This window comes from Bombina bombina, chromosome 3 (assembly GCF_027579735.1).
Source record: "Bombina bombina isolate aBomBom1 chromosome 3, aBomBom1.pri, whole genome shotgun sequence".
Lineage (NCBI taxonomy): Eukaryota > Metazoa > Chordata > Amphibia > Anura > Bombinatoridae > Bombina > Bombina bombina.
This window is the reverse complement of record NC_069501.1, coordinates 322,553,618-322,576,334: the sequence shown is the minus strand read 5'-3', so window position 1 is coordinate 322,576,334 and position 22,717 is coordinate 322,553,618. Positions and strand designations below refer to the sequence as shown.

General features: G+C 40.3%; 1 protein-coding gene across 2 annotated transcripts in view; it reads left to right on the top strand.

The window, feature by feature from the left end:
• Positions 1–22,717, top strand: part of ASMTL (acetylserotonin O-methyltransferase like) — a 365,075-nt gene that overhangs the window by 122,313 nt on the left and 220,045 nt on the right. For both annotated transcript variants that reach the window (XM_053706428.1, XM_053706427.1), the window contains exon 5: positions 7,707–7,771. In XM_053706428.1, coding sequence (XP_053562403.1) covers positions 7,707–7,771 — 65 coding nt within the window. The remainder of the gene's footprint in view (positions 1–7,706; positions 7,772–22,717) is intronic.

Below are 22,717 nucleotides of genomic sequence, written 5' to 3'. Positions count from 1 at the left end.
GTTAGCTCTGCTAGATAACCATTCAACCACATGATGAGTAATGACTATTCCATATTAAAAAGACAATACAACAGCACTTGCTTTAAATTTAAAACAGTAGTAGATTTTGTTCCAGCAAATTTGAAAGTTAATTCCATTTTCCCTTCCCTTGTATCATGTGATGGCTAACAGTCAACTGCAAAACATTTATATGTATATACCATACACTCTTGCAGATGCTCAGTAGTACCTGTTGTCTCAAAGTGTGGATATAAAGGTTGTGCAAATTTTGATAAAGTAAGAAAATTAAAAATGTTGTTTTTAAATTGCATGCTCTATACGAATCATGTACACAGTTACCCTTGAGCTCCGGTTCCTGCTCCTTCCCTGTAACATAACGTTCTTCAGCGTCGGCACACTGAAGAGGAAAGCAACATGACTGGTTAGGAAGACCTGAGCACAGGTTTGAAAACCAGAGTTCTATCTGAATCAGAAAAATGTTTCACGGTTACCGCATTTTAAGTATTAAATTCCCTTTAAGAGGTAAGGGGGTTGGTCCTGTGTACATAGATTGCAGTGGAACAATGGGATTAAGGTATATTTTTTATCTCTGTATGTTTATTTTATTACATTTTTGCTTTAAAGAAGAGGCATGTTATCTCTGCAGACACAAATGCACAGTTTTTGGAACTGCTAAGCCAAGAATTTCTGATATTTCTTGATAGAAAAAATGCCCTCGGTGGGAGCATGACACTGTAAATTACATTTATTTGGTGTGTAAATTTACATTACGGCCATAAATATACAGCCTTATGCTATATAATTAAAAACAAATCCTTATTACAGGATGAATAACATTTGAACAATAATGTATCTTAAATAGAGAACTATCTATAGATTTTTTTTTTTCTTCAAAAAGCATTTTATTTAAAAAAAAAATGTAATCTAAATCCCTGAATTAAATAAAATAAAAAAAATCTGATTTATTTTTTAATTTTATTTAAAAAAAAGTAATTGATTGTTATCCACCCTGTATTTAATACTAAATGTGACGTATAGAGTGATACCACCGGCTCTATGCCTAATCTTCTAAGTGCACACTTGGCCTCTGTTACACAAGAATATGATCTGACCATGCACAGATCGTCCTCGTTTGGGGACTGCAAGCTTATTTTTCTTGTTAAGTGTGTTCAGTCCACGGGTCATCCATTACTTATGGGATATATTCTCCTTCCCAACAGGAAGTTGCAAGAGGATCACCCAAGCAGAGCTGCTATATAGCTCCTCCCCTCACATGTCATATCCAGTCATTCTCTTGCAACCCTCAACAAAGAAGGAGGTCGCGAGAGGAGTTGGAGTTTTTACTTAATTATTCTTCAATCAAAAGTTTGTTATTTTAAATGGCACCGGAGTGTGCTGTTTTTCTATCTCAGGCAGTATTTGGAAGAAGAATCTCCCTGCGGTTTTCTATGATCTTAGCAGGCGTAACTAAGATCCACTGGCTGTTCTCGACATTCTGAGGAGTGGAGTAACTTCAGAAAATGGGAATAGCATGCGGGGTTCCCCGCAAATGAGGTATGTGCAGTACAATATTTTCTGGGAATGGAATTGACTAAGAAAACACTGCTGTTACCCATATGATGTAGGTACAGCCTTAAATGCAGTAGTAGCGACTGGTATCAGGCTGATAAATGTAGGCGCAGTTGAGTTATTTTCTAGGGACTAGAATTTGACTGAAAAAATACTGTTAATACTGAAATAATGCTTAAGCCTTATCTGCAGTAGAAGCGACTGGTAGCAGGCTTAGTGATAACTTTGCATGACTTTGAAAAAGTTTGTTTTTAAAGCGTTTACTGGCATGTTATTCGTTTTGTGAGGTACTTTGGTGATAAATCCTTTTTGGGCATGATTTTTTTCCACATGGCTAACGTATTTTTCTGCATAGAAAACGTTATATCAGGTCTCCCACTGTTGTAATATGAGTGGGAGGGACCTTTTTTTAGCGCCTTGTTGCGCAGTTAAAAATTCTAGCACAGTCTTCCTGTTTCTTCCTCCTTGATCCAGGACGTCTCTAGAGAGCTCAGGGGTCTACAAAATTCGTTTTTGAGGGAGGTAATCAGTCACAGCAGACCTGTGACAGTGTGTTTGACTGTGATAAAAGCGTTAAATTTTAATTTGATATCCGTTTTGGGTATTGAGGGGTTAATCATCCTTTTGCTAATGGGTGCAATCCTCTGCTAGTTATTACATTTACCGTTAAGAATTGTTGACTATAACTGAATTAGTTCTTTGTTAATTCTACTGTGTTTTTAAAAAAAAAGCGCTGCAGCGTTTTTTATATTGCTTGTAAACTTGCTAGCTTCATTGCTAGTCTGTTTAAACATGTCTGATACAGAGGAATTTGCTTGTTCATTATGCTCAAAAGCCGATGTGGAGCCCAATAGAAATATGTGTACCAATTGTATTGATATTACTTTGAATAAAAGTCAATCTGTACCGATAAAGAAATTATCACCAGACAACGAGGGGGAAGTTATGCCGTCTAACTCTCCTCACGTGTCAGTACCTTCGTCTCCCGCTCGGGAGATGCGTGAGATTGAGGCGCCAAGTACATCAAGGCACTTACAAATCACTTTACATGATATGGCTAATGTTATGAAAGAAGTATTATACAATATGCCCGAGTTAAGGGGCAAGCGCGATAGCTCTGGGTTAAGGACAGAGCGCGCCGATGACACGAGAGCCATGTCTGATACTGCGTCACAATTTGCAGAACATGAGGACGGAGAGCTTCATTCTGTGGGTGACGGTTCTGATTCGGGGAGACCGGATTCAGAAATTTCAAATTTTAAATTTAAGCTTGAGAACCTCCGCGTGTTTCTAGGGGAGGTGTTAGCGGCTCTGAATGATTGTGACACGGTGGCAATCCCAGAGAAATTATGTAGGCTGGATAAATACTATGCGGTACCGGTGTGTACTGACGTTTTTCCTATACCAAAAAGGCTTACTGAAATTATTAGCAAGGAGTGGGATAAACCTGGTGTGCCCTTTTCCCCTCCTCCGATATTTAGAAAAATGTTCCCTATAAATGCCGCCACACGAGACTTATGGCAGACGGTCCCTAAGGTGGAGGGAGCAGTATCTACTTTAGCCAAGCGTACCACTATCCCGGTGGAGGATAGTTGTGCTTTCTCAGATCCAGTGGATAAAAAATTAGAGGGTTACCTTAAGAAAATGTTTGTTCAACAAGGTTTTATATTACAGCCTCTTGCATGCATTGCACCTGTCACTGCTGCAGCGGCATTCTGGTTTGAGTCTCTGGAAGAGGCGATTCGCACAGCACCATTGGATGAGACTTTGAGCAAGCTTAGAACGCTTAAGCTAGCTAATGCGTTTGTTTCGGATGCCGTAGTGCATTTAACCAAACTTACAGCAAAGAATTCCGGATTCGCCATACAGGTGCGCAGAGCACTATGGCTTAAATCCTGGTCAGCAGATGTAACTTCTAAATCTAAACTATTGAATATTCCTTTCAAAGGGCAGACCTTATTCGGGCCCGGCTTAAAGGAAATTATTGCTAACATTACTGGAGGTAAGGGTCACTCCCTTCCTCAGGACAGGACCAAATCAAAGGCCAAACAGTCTAATTTTCGTGCCTTTCGTAATTTCAAGGCAGGAGCAGCATCAACTTCCTCCGCTCCAAAACAGGAAGGACCTACTGCTCGTTACAGACAAGGTTGGAAAGGCAACCAGTCATGGAACAAGGGCAAGCAGGCCAGAAAGCCTACTTCCGCCCCTAAGACAGCATGAAGATAGGGCCTCCTTTCCGGAGACGGATCTAGTGGGGGGCAGACTTTCTCTCTTTGCCCAGGCTTGGGCAAGAGATGTACAGGATCCCTGGACGTTGGAGATTATATCTCAGGGATACCTTCTGGATTTCAAAACTTCTCCTCCACAAGGGAGGTTTCATCTCTCAAGGTTATCAACAAACCTAGTAAAGAAAGAGGCATTTCTACAATGTGTACAAGACCTCTTAGTGATGGGAGTGATCCACCCAGTTCCGCGAACGGAACAAGGGCAAGGGTTTTACTCAAATCTGTTTGTGGTTCCCAAAACAGAGGGACCTTCAGACCAATCTTAGACTTAAAAATCTTAAACAAATTCCTAAGGGTTCCATCGTTCAAGATGGAAACCATTCGGACCATCCTACCCATGATCCAAGAGGGTCAATATATGACCACAGTGGATTTAAAGGATGCCTACCTTCACATACCGATTCACAAAGATCATTATCGGTACCTAAGGTTTGCATTTCTAGACAGGCATTACCAGTTTGTAGCTCTTCCCTTCGGGTTAGCTACGGCTCCGAGAATTTTTACAAAGATTCTGGGTTCGCTTCTGGCGGTACTAAGACCGCGAGGCATTGCGGTGGCTCCGTACCTAGACGACATTCTGATACAAGCGTCAAGTTTTCAAAATGCAAAGTCTCATACAGAGATAGTTCTAGCATTTCTGAGGTCGCATGGGTGGAAAGTGAACATGGAAAAGAGTTCTCTGTTTCCACTCACAAGAGTCCCCTTCCTAGGGACTCTTATCGATTCTGTAGAGATGAAGATTTACCTGACGGAGTCCAGGTTATCAAAAATTTTAAATGCTTGCCGTGTCCTTCATTCCATTCCAAGCCCATCAGTAGCTCAGTGCATGGAAGTAATCGGCTTAATGGTCGCGGCAATGGACATAGTGCCATTTGCGCGCCTGCATCTCAAACCGCTGCAATTATGCATGCTAAGTCAGTGGAATGGGGATTACTCAGATCTGTCCCCTTTACTGTATCTGGACCAGGAGACCAGGGATTCTCTTCTCTGGTGGTTGTCTCGGGTTCATCTGTCCAAAGGAATGACCTTTCGCAGACCAGATTGGACGATTGTAACAACAGATGCCAGCTTACTAGGCTGGGGCGCAGTCTGGAACTCCCTAAAGGCTCAGGGATCGTGGACTCAGGAGGAGAAACTCCTTCCAATAAACATTCTGGAATTAAGAGCAATATTCAATGCTCTCCTAGCTTGGCCTCAGTTAGCAACACTGAGGTTCATCAGGTTTCAGTCGGACAACATCACGACTGTAGCTTACATCAATCATCAAGGAGGAATCAGGAGTTCCCTAGCGATGTTAGAAGTCTCAAAGATAATTCGCTGGGCAGAGTCTCACTCTTGCCACCTATCAGCGATCTACATCCCAGGCGTCGCCAGACTTTTCATCCGGGGGAGTGGGAACTTCATCTGGAGATATTTGCTCAACTAATTCTTTGTTGGGGCAAACCGGAACTGGATCTCATGGCATCTCGCCAGAATGCCAAGCTTCCGTGCTACGGATCCAGGTCCAGGGACCCGGGAGCGGTGCTGATAGATGCACTAGCAGCCCCTTGGGTTTTCAACATGGCTTATGTGTTTCCACCTTTTCCGCTACTGCCTCGACTGATTGCCAAGATCAAACAGGAGGGAACATCGGTGATTCTGATAGCGCCTGCGTGGCCACGCAGGACCTGGTATGCAGACCTAGTGGACATGTCGTCCTGTCCACCATGGTATCTGCCTCTGAGGCAGGACCTTCTAATTCAGGGTCCTTTCAACCATCCAAATCTAATTTCTCTGAGGCTGACTGCGTGGAGGTTGAACGCTTGATTCTATCGAAGCGTGGTTTCTCGGAGTCGGTTATTGATACATTAATTCAGGCTCGGAAACCTGTGACGAGAAAAATTTACCATAAGATATGGCGTAAATATTTATATTGGTGTGAATCCAAGAGTTACTCATGGAGTAAGGTTAAGATTCCTAGGATATTGTCTTTTCTACAAGAGGGTTTAGAAAAGGGTTTATCCGCTAGTTCGCTAAAGGGACAGATTTCTGCTCTGTCTATTCTTTTACACAAGCGCCTGGCAGAGAATCCAGACGTCCAGGCTTTTTGTCAGGCTTTGGCCAGGATTAAGCCTGTGTTTAAGACTGTTGCTCCTCCGTGGAGCTTAAACTTGGTTCTTAAAGTTCTTCAGGGTGTTCCGTTTGAACCCCTTCATTCCATTGATATTAAGATTTTATCTTGGAAAGTTCTGTTTTTGATGGCTATTTCCTCGGCTCGAAGAGTCTCTGAGTTATCTGCCTTACATTGTGATTCTCCTTATCTGATCTTTCATTCAGACAAGGTAGTCTTGCGTACTAAACCTGGGTTTTTACCTAAGGTTGTTTCTAACAGGAATATCAATCAAGAGATTGTTGTTCCATCATTATGTCCTAATCCTTCTTCAAAGAAGGAACGTCTTTTGCATAATCTAGACGTGGTCCGTGCCCTGAAGTTCTACTTACAGGCAACTAAAGATTTTCGGCAAACTTCTTCTCTGTTTGTCGTTTACTCTGGACAGAGGAGAGGCCAAAAGGCTTCGGCTACCTCTCTCTCTTTTTGGCTTCGTAGCATAATACGTTTAGCCTATGAGACTGCTGGACAGCAGCCTCCTGAAAGAATTACAGCTCATTCCACTAGAGCTGTGGCTTCCACCTGGGCCTTTAAGAATGAGGCCTCTGTTGAACAGATTTGCAAGGCTGCAACTTGGTCTTCACTTCATACTTTTTCCAAATTTTACAAATTTGACACTTTTGCTTCTTCGGAGGCTGTTTTTGGGAGAAAGGTTCTACAGGCAGTGGTTCCTTCTGTGTAATGTTCCTGCCTTGTCCCTCCCATCATCCGTGTACTTTAGCTTTGGTATTGGTATCCCATAAGTAATGGATGACCCGTGGACTGAACACAATTAACGAGAGAAAACATAATTTATGCTTACCTGATAAATTTATTTCTCTTGTAGTGTGTTCAGTCCACGGCCCCCCCTGTCTTTTTTGAGGCAGGTTCTACATTTTAAATTATAACTCCAGTCACCACTGCACTCTATAGTTTCTCCTTTCTCGTCTTGTTTCGGTCGAATGACTGGATATGACATGTGAGGGGAGGAGCTATATAGCAGCTCTGCTTGGGTGATCCTCTTGCAACTTCCTGTTGGGAAGGAGAATATATCCCATAAGTAATGGATGACCCGTGGACTGAACACACTACAAGAGAAATAAATTTATCAGGTAAGCATAAATTATGTTTTCTTGATATGCAATGTTTACCATCACTTTAAGAACAACATACAAAAGTAATGTTTTAAAAGCATTTAAAACTCACTTTACACATTCTTTGCCAAATAACTTGATCTTACCTTCCTTTATTTTGGCTAGTTGTAAATTAGTTCATCCACTGCTCTAAGCAATTACATAGCTGGTGTAGGCAATTTGCAGCATTTTGCAAACTACTTGGGTTACAGAATTTGCTTTTCTGTCTCTAGGAAGTGAGTGGAAGCAAAACTTTACAATACAAGGAGGTTAACTTTCCTTATTAATTAGCTGTGTTTGGAATATATATGCGACGGGCAAGTTACGTTTATCAGCCGTTTTGTTTTAGTGACTTTTTTTTTAGAAAGTTTTATATTGCATCTTGTTTCTTCACGAATGAGATCTGTGAGTTAAAACAGGTTTTATCTTTTTTTGGCAGTATTTTAGCACATTTGCACAATACCTCTCCCTGTTAGAATATTCTGTTACACATTAATAAATCTATCCAAAATATTTTTCAAGTTTAGTATTTTAAAAAGTCATCTTTAAACTTTTATTTTTTATTGTTTTTTTTATTTTTTTCTTAAACAGACTTTAGGAGATTTAATCCTTGAAAAGCCAGTTGATAAAGAAGATGCATATAATATGCTATCAAGGTTTGTACTTCTATTTAATATAAACATGTATGAATAAAAAAAACTAATGTAGGAGCTCATTGAGACTTGAAAACATTGGAAGATACCTGGTTTCAGTACCTTCGTAAAGGTATTTAAAAAAAAACCCCAATTGTGCTGAACATTTTCAGAATCAATTAACACATTTACTGCAATTGTTTTCCATTTTACAATCTCCCCCTATGTATATTTTGGAGGAGCCAATGTGGAGTTGTTACTGAAGTAGACAAAGCTAGCCATTGTCATTATGTTATCAAATCTTGGCTTGATTTGCAAGGCCAATTACAGACAGTTATATAACAGAAAATAGGGCAAAATAAATAAGAGAATATTGCAATTATTTTTTTACTATGCATAATTACACCTTTCTCTTGTTAAGTGTGTTCAGTCCACGGGTCATCCATTACTTATGGGATATATTCTCCTTCCCAACAGGAAGTTGCAAGAGGATCACCCAAGCAGAGCTGCTATATAGCTCCTCCCCTCACATGTCATATCCAGTCATTCTCTTGCAAGTATCAACAAAGGAGGAGGTCGTGAGAGGAGTTGGAGTTTTTTACCTAATTATTCTTCAATCAAAAGTTTGTTATTTTAAATGGCACCGGAGTGTGCTGTTTTTTCTCTCAGGCAGTATTTAGAAGAAGAATCTGCCTGCATTTTCTATGATCTTAGCAGACGTAACCAAGATCCACTGGCTGTTCTCGCACATTCTGAGGAGTGGGGTAACTTCAGAAAAGGGAATAGCATGCGGGGTCCCCTGCAAATGAGGTATGTGCAGTAAAATATTTCTTTCATGTAATTAGCAAGAGTCCATGAGCTAGTGACGTATGGGATATACATTCCTACCAGGAGGGGCAAAGTTTCCCAAACCTCAAAATGCCTATAAATACACCCCTCACCACACCCACAAATCAGTTTTACAAACTTTGCCTTCTATGGAGGTGGTGAAGTAAGTTTGTGCTAGATTCTACGTTGATATGCGCTCCGCAGCAGGTTGGAGCCCGGTTTTCCTCTCAGCGTGCAGTGAATGTCAGAGGGATGTGAGGAGAGTATTGCCTATTTGAATTCAATGATCTCCTTCTACGGGGTCTATTTCATAGGTTCTCTGTTATCGGTCGTAGAGATTCATCTCTTACCTCCCTTTTCAGATCGACGATATACTCTTATTTATATACCATTACCTCTGCTGATTTTCGTTTCAGTACTGGTTTGGCTTTCTACAACATGTAGATGAGTGTCCTGGGGTAAGTAAATCTTATTTTCTGTGACACTCTAAGCTATGGTTGGGCACTTTTTTATAAAGTTCTAAATATATGTATTCAAACATTTATTTGCCTTGACTCAGGATGTTCAACATTCCTTATTTCAGACAGTCAGTTTCATATTTGGGATAATGCATATGAATAAATCATTTTTTTTTCTTACCTTAAAAATTTGACTTTTTCCCTGTGGGCTGTTAGGCTCGCGGGGGCTGAAAATGCTTCATTTTATTGCGTCATTCTTGGCGCAGACTTTTTTGGCGCAAAATTTTTTTTCTGTTTCCGGCGTCATACGTGTCGCCGGAAGTTGCGTCATTTTTGACGTTCTTTTGCGACAAAAGTGTCGGCATTCCGGATGTGGCGTCATTTTTGGCGCCAAAAGCAATTAGGCGCCAAATAATGTGGTCGTCATTTTTGGCGCTAAAAAAATATGGGCGTCACTATTGTCTCCACATTATTTAAGTCTCATTTTTTATTGCTTCTGGTTGCTAGAAGCTTGTTCACTGGCATTTTTTTCCCATTCCTGAAACTGTCATTTAAGGAATTTGATCAATTTTGCTTTATATGTTGTTTTTTCTATTACATATTGCAAGATGTCCCATGTTGAAACTGAGTCAGAAGATACTTCTGGAAAATTGCTGCCTGGGGCTGGAGCTACCAAAGCTAAGTGTATCTACTGTAAACTTATGGTATCTGTTCCTCCAGCTGTTGTTTGTACTGTTTTGTCATGACAAACTGTTAATGCAGTTAATATTTCCTTTATTACTGTTACATTACCTGTTGCTGTTCTGTCAACATCTAATACTCAGAGTGTTCCTGATAACATAAGAGATTTTGTTTCTAAATCCATTAAGAAGGCTATGTCTGTTATTCCTCCTTTTAGTAAACGTAAAAATTATTTTAAAACTTCTCATTTTTCAGATGAATTTTTAAATGAACATCATCATTCTGATAATGGTTCTTCTGGTTCAGAGGATTCTGTCTCAGAGGTTGATGCTGATAAATCTTCATATTTATTTAAAATGAAATTTATTCGTTCTTTACTTAAAGAAGTCCTAATTGCATTAGAAATTGAGGATTCTGGTCCTCTTGATACTAAATCTAAACGTTTAGATAAGGTTTTGAAATCTCCTGTAGTTATTCCAGAAGTTTTTCCTGTCCCTAGTGCTATTTCTGAAGTAATTTCCAGGGAATGGAATAATTTGGGTAATTTATTTACTCCTTCTAAACGTTTTTTAAGCAATTATATCCTGTGCCATCTGACAGATTAGAGTTTTGGGACAAAATCCCTAAAGTTGATGGGGCTGTCTCTACTCTTGTTTAGCGTACTACTATTCCTACGGCAGATGGTACTTCCTTAAGGATCCTTTAGATAGGAAAATTGAATCCTTTCTAAGAAAAGCTTACTTGTGTTCAGGTAATCTTCTTAGACCTGCTATATCTTTAGCGGATGTTGCTGCAGCTTCATCTTTTGGTTAGAAGCTTTAGCGCAACAAGTAACAGATCATAATTCTCATAGCATTTTTATACTTCAACATGCTAATAATTTTATTTGTAATGCCATCTTTGATATCATTAGAGTTGATGTCAGGTATATGTCTCTCTAGCTATTTTAGCTAGAAGAGCTTTATGGCTTAAGACTTGGAATGCTGTTATGTCTTCTACGTCTACTCTGCTTTCCCTTTCTTTCCAGGGTAATAATCGTTTTCGTTCCTTTTGTCACAACAAGGAACAAAAACCTGATCCTTCATCCTCAGGAGCTGTATCAGTTTGGAAACCATCTCCAGTCTGGAATAAATCCAAGCCTTTTAGAAAGTCAAAGCCAGCTCCTAAGTCCACATGAAGGTGCGGCCCTCATTCCAGCTCAGCTGGTAGGGGGCAGATTTCGTTTTTTCTAAGAAATTTTGATCAATTCCGTTCACAATCTTTGGATTCAGAACATTGTTTCAGAAGGGTACAGAATTGGCTTCAAGATAAGGCCTCCTGCAAAGAGATTTTTTCTTTCCCGTGTCCCAGTAAACCCAGCGAAGGCTCAAGCATTTCTGAAATGTGTTTCAGATCTAGAGTTGACTGGAGTAATTTTGCCAGTTCCAGTTCTGGAACAGGGACTGGGATTTTATTCAAATCTCTTCATTGTACCAAAGAAGGAAAATTCCTTCAGACCAGTTCTGGATCTAAAAATATTGAATCGTTATGTAAGGATACCAACATTCAAAATGGTAACTGTAAGGACTATCCTGCCTTTTGTTCAACAAGGGCATTATATGTCTACTATAGATTTACAGGATGCATATCTGCATATTCCGATTCATCCAGATCACTATCAGTTTCTGAGACTCTTTCCTAGACAAGCATTACCAGTTTGTGGCTCTGCCGTTTGGCCTAGCTACAGCTCCAAGAATTTTTACGAAGGTTCTCGGTGCCCTTCTGTCTGTTATCAAAGAACAGGGTATTGTGGTATTCCTTATTTGGACGATATCTTGGTACTTGCTCAGTCTTCACATTTAGCAGAATCTCATTCGAATCGACTTGTGTTGTTTCTTCAACATCATGGTTGGAGGATCAATTTACCAAAAAGTTCATTGATTCCTCAGACTTATGTAACCTTTTTAGGTTTTCAGATAGATTTAGTATCCATGACTCTATCTTTGATAGACATGAGACGTCTAAAGTTGATATCAGCTTGTCGAAACCTTCAGTCACAATCTTTCCCTTCGGTAGCCTTATGCATGGAAATTCTAGGTCTTATGACTGCGGCATTGAACGCGATCCCCTTTGCTCGTTTTCACATGCGGCCTCTTCAGCTCTGTATGCTGAACCAGTGGTGCAGGGATTACACAAAGATATCTCAATTAATATCTTTAAAACGGATTGTACGACACACTCTGACGTGGTGGACAGATCACCATCGTTTAGTTCAGGGGGCTTCTTTTGTTCTTCCGACCTGGACTGTAATTTCAACAGATGCAAGTCCTAAAGGTTGGGGAGCTGTGTGGGGTCCTCTGACAGCACAAGGGGTTTGGGAATCTCAGGAGGTGAGATTACCGATCAATATTTTGGAACTCCGTGCAATTTTCAGAGCTCTTCAGTCTTGGCCTCTTCTAAAGAGAGAATCGTTCATTTGTTTTCAGACAGACAATGTCACAACTGTGGCATACATCAATCATCAAGGAGGGACTCACAGTCCTCTGGCTATGAAAGAAGTATCTCGAATTCTGGTATGGGCGGAATCCAGCTCCTGTCTAGTTTCTGCGGTTCATATCCCAGGTATAGACAATTGGGAAGCGGATTATCTCAGTCGCCACACGTTTCATCCAGGCGAATGGTCTCTTCTCCCAGAGGTATTTCTTCAGATTGTTCAAATATTGGGTCTTCCAGAAATAGATCTGATGGCTTCTCATCTAAACAAGAAACTTCCCAGGTATCTGTCCAGATCCAGGGATCCTCAAGCGGAAGCAGTGGATGCGTTGTCACTTCCTTCGAAGTATCATCCTGCCTATAGCTTTCTGCCTCTAGTTCTTCTTCCAAGAGTAATCTCCAAGATTCTGAAGGAATGCTCATTTGTTCTGCTGGTGGCTCCAGCATGGCCTCTCAGGTTTTTGGTATGAGGATCCTGTCCGGATGGCCTCTTGCCAACCGTGGAGTCTTCCGTTAAGACCAGACCTTCTGTCACAAGGTCCTTTTTTTCCATCAGGATCTCAAATCCTTAAATTTAAAGGTATGGAGATTGAACGCTTGATTCTTAGTCAAAGAGGTTTCTCTGACTCTGTGATTAATACTATGTTACAGGCTCGTAAATCCGTATCTAGGGAGATATATTATAGAGTCTGGAAGACTTATATTTCTTGGTGTCTTTCTCATCATTTTTCCTGGCATTCTTTTAGAATTCCGAGAATTTTACAGTTTCTTCAGGATGGTTTGGATAAAGGTTTGTCTGCAAGTTCCTTGAAAAGACAAATCTCTGCTCTTTCTGTTCTTTTTCACAGAAAGATTGTTAATCTTCCTGATATTCATTGTTTTGTACAAGCTTTGGTTCATATAAAACCTGGCATTAAGTCAATTTCTCCTCCTTGGAGTTTGAATTTGGTTCTGGGGGCTCTTCAAGCTCCTCCGTTTGAACCTATGCATTCTTTGGACATTAAATTACTTTCTTGAAAAGTTTTGTTCCTTTTGGCCATCTCTTCTGCCAGAAGAGTTTATGAATTATCTGCTCTTTCTTGTGAGTCTCCTTTTCTGTTTTTTCATCAGGATAAGGCGGTGTTGCGAACTTCTTTTAAATTTTTACCTAAGGTTGTGAATTCTAACAACATTAGTAGAGAAATTGTGGTTCCTTCATTATGTCCTAATCCTAAGAATTCTAAGGAGAAATCATTGCTTTCTTTGGATGTAGTTAGAGCTTTGAAATATTATGTTGAAGCTACTAAGAATTTCCGAAAGACTTCTTTGTTATCTTTTCCGGTTCTAGGAAAGGTCAGAAGGCTTCTGCCATTTCTTTGGCATCTTGGTTGAAATCTTTAATTCATCATGCTTATGTCGAGTCGGGTAAAACTCCACCTCAAAGGATTACAGCTCATTCTACTAGGTCAGTTTCTACTTCCTGGGCGTTTCGGAATGAAGCTTCGGTTGTTCAGATTTGCAAAGCAGCAACTTGGTCTTCTTTGCATACTTTTACTAAATTCTACCATTTTGATGTGTTTTCTTCTTCTGAAGCAGTTTTTGGTAGAAAAGTACTTCAGGCAGCTGTTTCAGTTTGATTCTTCTGCTTATAATTTCAGTTTTTTTCATTATAAGTTTTAAACTTTGTTTGGGTGTGGATTATTTTCATCGGAATTGGCTGTCTTTATTTTATCCCTCCCTCTCTAGTGACTCTTGCGTGGAAGATCCACATCTTGGGTAGTCATTATCCCATACGTCACTAGCTCATGGACTCTTGCTAATTACATGAAAGAAAACATAATTTATGTAAGAACTTACCTGATAAATTCATTTCTTTCATATTAGCAAGAGTCCATGAGGCCCACCCTTTTTTGTGGTGGTTATGATTTTTTTGTATAAAGCACAATTATTCCAATTCCTTATATTTATGCTTCGCACTTTTTTCTTATCACCCCACTTCTTGGCTATTCGTTAAACTGATTTGTGGGTGTGGTGAGGGGTGTATTTATAGGCATTTTGAGGTTTGGGAAACTTTGCCCCTCCTGGTAGGAATGTATATCCCATACGTCACTAGCTCATGGACTCTTGCTAATATGAAAGAAATGAATTTATCAGGTAAGTTCTTACATAAATTATGTTTTTCTAGGAATGGAATTGACTAAGAAAACACTGCCGATACCCATATGATGTAAGTACAGCCTAAAATGCAGTAGTAGTGACTGGTATCAGGCTGGTAAATGTATGCACAGTAGAGTTATTTTCTAGGGACTAGAATTTGACTGAAAAAATACTGTTAATACTGAAATAATGTATGAGCCTTAACTGCAGTAGAAGAGACTGGTAGCAGGCTTAGTGATACCTTTACACAACATCTGAAATGTTGTTTTTTAAAACGTTTACTGGCATGTTAATCGTTTTGTGTGGTACTTTGGTGATAAATCTCTTGGGGCATGATTTTTTCCACATGGCTAACGTATTTTTCTGCATAGAAACCGTTATAGCTGGTCTCCCACTGTTGTAATATGAGTGGGAGGGGCTTTTTGTTAGCGCCTTGTTGCGCAGTTAAAATTCAATCATAGTCTTCCTGTTTCTTCCTCCTTGATCCAGGACGTCTCCAGAGAGCTCAGGGGTCTTCAAAATTTATATTTGAGGGAGGTAATCAGTCACAGCAGACCTGTGACAGTGTGTTTGACTGTGATAAAAACGTTAACTGTTAAATTGATTATCCGTTTTTTGGGTATTAAGGGGTTAATCATCCTTTTGCTAGTGGGTGCAATCCTCTGCTAATTTCATACATTTAATGTAAAGATTTGGTTGCTATAACTGAATTAGTTCATTGTTATTTCAGCTGTAATTGTTTTTTTGGTGTTTTTAAAAGCGCAGCAGCGTTTTTACTTTGCTTTAAAATTTTCTGAAAGTAATTTCCAAGCTTGCTAGCCTTATTGCTAGTCTGTTTAAACATGTCTGATACAGATTAATCTGCTTGTTCATTATGTTTAAAAGCCAATGTGGAGCCCAATAGAAATATGTGTACCAATTGTATTGATATTACTTTAAATAAAGGTCAGTCTTTACCGGTAAAGAAATTATCACCAGACATCGAGGGGGAAGTTATGCCGCCTAACTCTCCTCACGTGTCAGTACCTGCGCCTCCCGCTCAGGTGCGTGATGTTGTTGCGCCAAGTACTTCAAGGCCCTTACAAATCACTTTGCAAGATATGGCTAATGTTATGAAAGAAGTATTACATAGAAACATAGAAACATAGATATTGACGGCAGATAAGAGCCATAGGCCCAGCAAGTCTGCCCGACCTTACCTAACAGTATAAACTTATCTAGTTCGTAGGATAGCCCTATGCTTGTCCCATGCATTTTTAATGTCCCCCACAGTGTTTGTTGCTACTACCTCTTGAGGAAGTTTATTCCATAAATCAATCACTCTTTCTGTAAAGAGGTGCTTCCTCAAATTACTCCTGAATCTACTACCCTTTAGCTTGAGCTCATGACCCCTTGTTCTTGAATTTTCCATTTTATGTAAAATACCCACAGCCTCAGTTTTACTAAACCCTTTAATGTACTTGAAAGTTGCTATCATATCACCTCTTTCCCTTCTCTCCTCTAAGCTATACATATTTAGGTCATTGAGCCTATCCTGGTAAGTTTTATTTTTTAGACCATGTACCATTTTGGTAGCCCTCCTTTGCACAGATTCAAGTTTGTTAATATCCTTCTGAAGATATGGCTCCAGAACTGCACACAATACTCAAGATGAGGCCTAACTAATGATCTATAAAGTGGCATAAGAACCTTACTATTTCTGCTACAAATACCTCTACCAATACATCCAAGCATTCTGCTAGCCTTACTCGCTGCATTACTACATTGTTTACTAAGTTTTAAATCATCTGAAATAATAATTCCCAAGTCCTGTTCCTCGTCTGTAACAGTCAGTAAAGTGGCATTGAGTCTGTAATTAACATTTGGATTTTTCTTCCCTAAATGCATTATTTTACACTTTGCTGTGTTAAACTTTAGATCCCAGTCGTTTGTCCAATCCTCCAATTGTTGTATATCACTTCTCATTTTGTCTACCCCCCCTGGAACATCCACTCTGTTGCAAATTTTTGTATCATCTGCAAAGAGACATACTTTCCCCTGTAGCCCTTTGCTGATATCGCAGATAAATATGTTAAACAAAACAGGCCCCAGAACTGACCCCTGAGGAACACCACTAGTAACAGCCCCCTCTGCTGAATGAACTCCATTTACTAAGACACTTTGTTTTCTGTCCTTAAGCCAGCATTCCACACAGTTCACAATTTTTGAATCTAGACCAAGGAGATATAGTTTGTGAATAAGTTTATTGTGTGGGACGGTGTCAAATGCTTTGCTGAAATCTAGATATGCTACATCAACTGCTCCTCCCTTGTCTAATACTTTTGTTACATAATCAAAGAAGTCAATTCGATTAGTCTGACATGATCTCCCTGAAGTAAAACCATGCTGATTTTGGTCCTCTAAATTGTTTGTCTTTATGTAAGTCATAATTCTTTCTTTTAAGAGGCTTTCCATTAATTTCCCTACTACTGAAGTTAAACTAACTGGCCTGTAGTTGCCAGATTCTTCTCTACTGCCCTTTTTATGAAGAGGTATTACATTTGCTATTCTGCAATCATCTGGGACAGCTCCTGTTAATAGTGACTGATTAAACAGATCAGTTAATGGGACAGTTAGCACTGATCGAAGTTCTTTTAAAACCCTTGGATGAATATTATCAGGACCCACTGCCTTTGTAACATTTATTTTTGATAATGCTAACAAAACCTCATCCTCTGTAAAAAGATTACTGTTAAGCTTGTTTCTATTTTGCGTAGCATCCCTTAATGTAGACATTGTATCTTCACAATCTTTAGTGAAAACAGAACAGAAGTAATCATTGAGACAGTCTGCAATCTGTCTCAATGATTATCTAATTTGCCTGAGTTAAGAGGCAAGCGCGATAGCTCTGGGTTAAGGACAGAGCGCGCTGATGACACGAGAGCCATGTCTGATACTGCGTCACAATTTGCAGAACATGAGGACGGAGAGCTTCATTCTGTGGGTGACGGATCTGATCCAGGGAGACCGGATTCAGAAATTTCAAATTTTAAATTTAAGCTTGAGAACCTCCGTGTATTGCTAGGGGAGGTGTTAGCGGCTCTGAATGATTGTGACACGGTCGCAATCCCAGAGAAGTTATGTAGGCTGGATAAATACTATGCGGTGCCGGTGTGTACTGACGTTTTTCCTATACCTAAAAGGCTTACAGAGATTATTAGCAAGGAGTGGGATAGACCCGGTGTGCCCTTTTCCCCTCCTCCGATATTTAGAAAAATGTTCCCAATAGACGCTACCACACGAGACTTATGGCAGACGGTCCCTAAGGTGGAGGGAGCAGTTTCTACTTTAGCCAAGCGTACCACTATCCCGGTGGAGGATAGTTGTGCTTTTTCAGATCCAATGGATAAAAAATTAGAAGGTTACCTTAAGAAAATGTTTGTTCAACAAGGTTTTATATTACAGCCCCTTGCATGCATTGCGCCCGTCACTGCTGCAGGGGCTTTCTGGTTTGAGTCTCTAGAAGAGGCTATTCGCACAGCACCATTGGATGAGATCATGAACAAGCTTAGAGCACTTAAGCTAGCTAATGCATTTGTTTCGGACGCCGTTGTGCACTTAACCAAACTAACGGCTAAGAACTCCGGTTTTGCCATCCAGGCGCGCAGAGCGCTATGGCTTAAATCCAGGTCAGCAGATGTGACTTCTAAATCTAAATTGCTTAATATTCCTTTCAAAGAGCAAACCTTATTCGGGCCCGGCTTGAAAGAAATTATTGCTGACATTACTGGAGGTAAGGGTCACTCCCTTCCTCAGGATAGGGCCAAATCAAAGGCCAAACAGTCTAATTTTCGTGCCTTTCGTAATTTCAAGGCAGGAGCAGCATCAACTTCCTCCGCTCCAAAACAGGAAGGAACTGCTGCTCGTTACAGACAGGGTTGGAAAAGCAACCAGTCCTGGAACAAGGGCAAGCAGGCCAGAAAGCCTACTTCTGCCCCTAAGACAGCATGAAGGAAGGGCCCCCTATCCGGAAACGGATCTAGTGGGGGGCAGACTCTCTCTCTTCGCCCAGGCTTGGGCAAGAGATGTCCAGGATCCCTGGACGTTGGAGATCATATCTCAGGGATACCTTCTGGACTTCAAAGCTTCTCCTCCACAAGGGAGATTTCATCTGTCAAGGTTATCAACAAACCTAATAAAGAAAGAGGCATTTCTGCAATGTGTACAAGACCTCTTAGTAATGGTAGTGATCCACCCAGTTCCGCGAACGGAACAAGGGCAAGGGTTTTACTCAAATCTGTTTGTGGTTCCCAAAAAAGAGGGAACCTTCAGACCAATCTTGGACCTAAAGATCTTAAACAAGTTACTAAGGGTTCCATCGTTCAAAATGGAAACTATTCGAACCATCCTACCCATGATCCAAGAGGGTCAGTATATGACCACAGTGGACTTAAAGGATGCCTACCTTCACATACCGATTCACAAAGACCATTATCGGTACCTAAGGTTTGCCTTTCTAGACAGACATTACCAGTTTGTAGCTCTTCCCTTCGGGTTAGCTACGGCCCCGAGAATTTTTACAAAAGTTCTGGGCTCACTTCTGGCGGTACTAAGACCACGAGGCATAGCGGTGGCTCCGTACCTAGACGACATTCTGATACAAGCGTCGAGTTTTCAAAATGCAAAGTCTCATACAGAGATAGTTCTTGCATTTCTGAGGTCGCATGGGTGGAAGGTGAACGTAGAAAAGTGTTCTCTGTTACCACTCACAAGGGTTCCTTTTCTAGGGACTCTGATAGATTCTGTAGAGATGAATATTTACCTGACGGAGTACAGGTTATCAAAGATTCTAAATGCTTGCCGTGTCCTTCATTCCATTCCAAGGCCATCAGTAGCTCAGTGCATGGAAGTAATCGGCTTAATGGTTGCGGCAATGGACATAGTGCCATTTGCACGCCTGCATCTCAGACTGCTGCAATTATGCATGCTAAGTCAGTGGAATGGGGATTATTCAGATCTGTCCCCTCTACTGAATCTGGACCAGGAGGCCAGAGATTCTCTTCTCTGGTGGTTGTCGCGGGTTCATCTGTCCAAAGGAATGACTTTTTGCAGGCCAGATTGGACGATTGTAACAACAGATGCCAGCCTACTAGGCTGGGGTGCAGTCTGGAACTCCCTGAAGGCTCAGGGATCGTGGACTCAGGAGGAGAAACTCCTCCCAGTAAATATTCTGGAATTAAGAGCAATATTCAATGCTCTTCTAGTTTGGCCTCAGTTAGCAACACTGAGGTTCATCAGATTTCAGTCGGACAACATCACGACTGTGGCTTACATCAACCATCAAGGGGGAACCAGGAGTTCCCTAGCGAAGTTAGAAGTCTCCAAGATAATTCGCTGGGCAGAGTCTCACTGTTGCCACCTGTCAGCGATCCACATCCCAGGCGTGGAGAACTGGGAGGCGGACTTTCTAAGTCGCCAGACTTTTCATCCGGGGGAGTGGGAACTTCATCCGGAGGTCTTTGCTCAACTGATTCATCGTTGGGGCAAACCAGAACAGGATCTCATGGCGTCTCGCCAGAACGCCAAGCTTCCTTGTTACGGATCCAGGGACCCGGGAGCGGTGCTGATAGATGCTCTAGCAGCCCCTTGGGGTTTCAAGATGGCTTATGTGTTTCCTCCGTTTCCGTTGCTGCCTCGATTGATTGCCAGGATCAAACAGGAGAGAGCATCTGTGATTTTGATAGCGCCTGCGTGGCCACGCAGGACCTGGTATGCAGACCTAGTGGACATGTCGTCCTGTCCACCATGGTCTCTACCTCTGAGGCAGGACCTTCTAATTCAGGGTCCTTTCAACCATCCAAGCCTAATTTCTCTGAGGCTGACTGCATGGAGATTGAACGCCTGATTCTATCAAAGCGTGGTTTCTCGGAGTCGGTTATTGATACATTAATACAGGCTCGGAAACCAGTTACCAGAAAAATTTACCATAAGATATGGCGTAAATATTTATATTGATGTGAATCCAAGAGTTACTCATGGAGTAAGGTCAGGATTCCTAGGATATTGTCTTTTCTACAAGAGGGTTTAGAAAAGGGTTTATCTGCTAGTTCGTTGAAGGGACAGATTTCTGCTCTGTCTATTCTTTTACACAAACGCCTGGCAGAAGTTCCAGACGTTCAGGCTTTTTGTCAGGCTTTAGCTAGGATTAAGCCTGTGTTTAAGACTGTTGCTCCGCCGTGGAGCTTAAACTTAGTTCTTAAAGTTCTTCAAGGTGTTGAGTTTGAACCCCTTCATTACATTGATATTAAGCTGTTATCTTGGAAAGTTCTGTTTTTGATGGCTATTTCCTCGGCTCGAAGAGTCTCTGAGTTATCTGCCTTACATTGTGATTCTCCTTATCTGATTTTTCATTCAGACAAGGTAGTTCTGCATACTAAACCTGGGTTTTTACCTAAGGTAGTTTCTAACAGGTATATTAATCAAGAGATTGTTGTTCCATCATTATGTCCTAATCCTTCTTCAAAGAAGGAACGTCTTTTGCATAATCTGGATGTAGTCCGTGCCCTGAAGTTCTACTTACAGGCAACTAAAGATTTTCGGCAAACTTCTTCTCTGTTTGTCGTTTATTCTGGACAGAGGAGAGGTCAAGAGGCTTCAGCCACCTCTCTGTCTTTTTGGCTTCGTAGCATAATTCGTTTAGCCTATGAGACTGCTGGACAGCAGCCCCCTGAAAGAATTACAGCTCATTCCACTAGAGCTGTGGCTTCCACCTGGGCCTTTAAGAATGAGGCCTCTGTTGAACAGATTTGCAAGGCTGCAACTTGGTCTTCACTTCATACCTTTTCAAAATTTTACAAATTTGACACTTTTGCTTCTTCGGAGGCTGTTTTTGGGAGAAAGGTTCTACAAGCAGTGGTTCCTTCTGTTTAATGTTCCTGCCTTGTCCCTCCCATCATCCGTGTACTTTAGCTTTGGTATTGGTATCCCATAAGTAATGGATGACCCGTGGACTGAACACACTTAACAAGAGTAAACATCATTTATGCTTACCTGATAAATTTATTTCTCTTGTAGTGTGTTCAGTCCACGGCCCGCCCTGTCTTTTTGAGGCAGTTCTAAATTTAAATTAAAACTCCAGTCACCACTGCACCCTATAGTTTCTCCTTTCTCGTCTTGTTTCGGTCGAATGACTGGATATGACATGTAAGGGGAGGAGCTATATAGCAGCTCTGCTTGGGTGGTCCTCTTGCAACTTCCTGTTGGGAAGGAGAATATATCCCATAAGTAATGGATGACCCGTGGACTGAACACACTACAAGAGAAATAAATTTATCAGGTAAGCAAAAATTATGTTTTTTATTACAATCCCTTTTCATGTCACTTTAAATAAAAATCAAAAACATAAACTTTGTCACCCCCACTTAGCATGTAGATGTAATAACAATTTAAAAATAGTTCGGCTTTAGATCCCTTTAACTTAAAGGGCCATGATACCCACATTTTTTCTTTCATGATTTAGAAAGAGAATGCATTTTTAAGCATCTTTCTAATTTACTTCTATTATCTAATTTCTAATTAGTTTTTTTCTCTTGATATTCTTTGCTGGAAAGCATATCTAGATATGCTCAGTAGCTGCTGATTGGTTGCTGCACATAGAAGCCTCATGTGATCGGCTCACCCATGTGCATTGCTTCTTCTTCAAATAAGGATATCTAAAAAATGAAGCAAAATAAATAATAGAAGTAAATTGTAATGTTGTTTAAATTTTTATGTTCTATCTGAATCATGAAAGAAAGATTTTGGGTTTAGTGGCCCTTTAACTGATAACAAAAATATTCATAAAACTTAAATTGAATTTTGCTATGTGTATGTATATATATATATATATATTCTAACATTAGGGATGGGCAAATGTTTTGGCATAATTTAAAATAACAAATTGTTAAAAATAAATGTTGTTTGCTGATAATGTTTTCTTTAAGAAATGTAACATTAGAATATTGCTTCTCATAGACATCAGTGTAAGTCTGTTGTGTCAATATTCAGTGTAATATTTAAATGTTTGCCTTTGTTATTTGAATGATATATTGTCAGTGAGCACATTTGAATGTAAAAATACATACATTCATCTACAACTAGTCCAATGCAATTTTCATGGTCACTTGTCTCAGATTATAATTATGATATTATATAAGTATAACAAAACATATAACTCCAAACCACACTAGAAATACTCTACTAATATTCCTTTCACCAGCTAAATTTAATTTGGATCGGTACAGTCGTTTCAGATATAGCCTTGTTAAAAACTAAACCATTTTATTTCAAATGATTATTGTGTGTAAATATTAGGATGCTAAATTTCAGTCAAATGCGTTTAGACTTTCAAAAGCTGCTCTAAACATAGAATGCTACT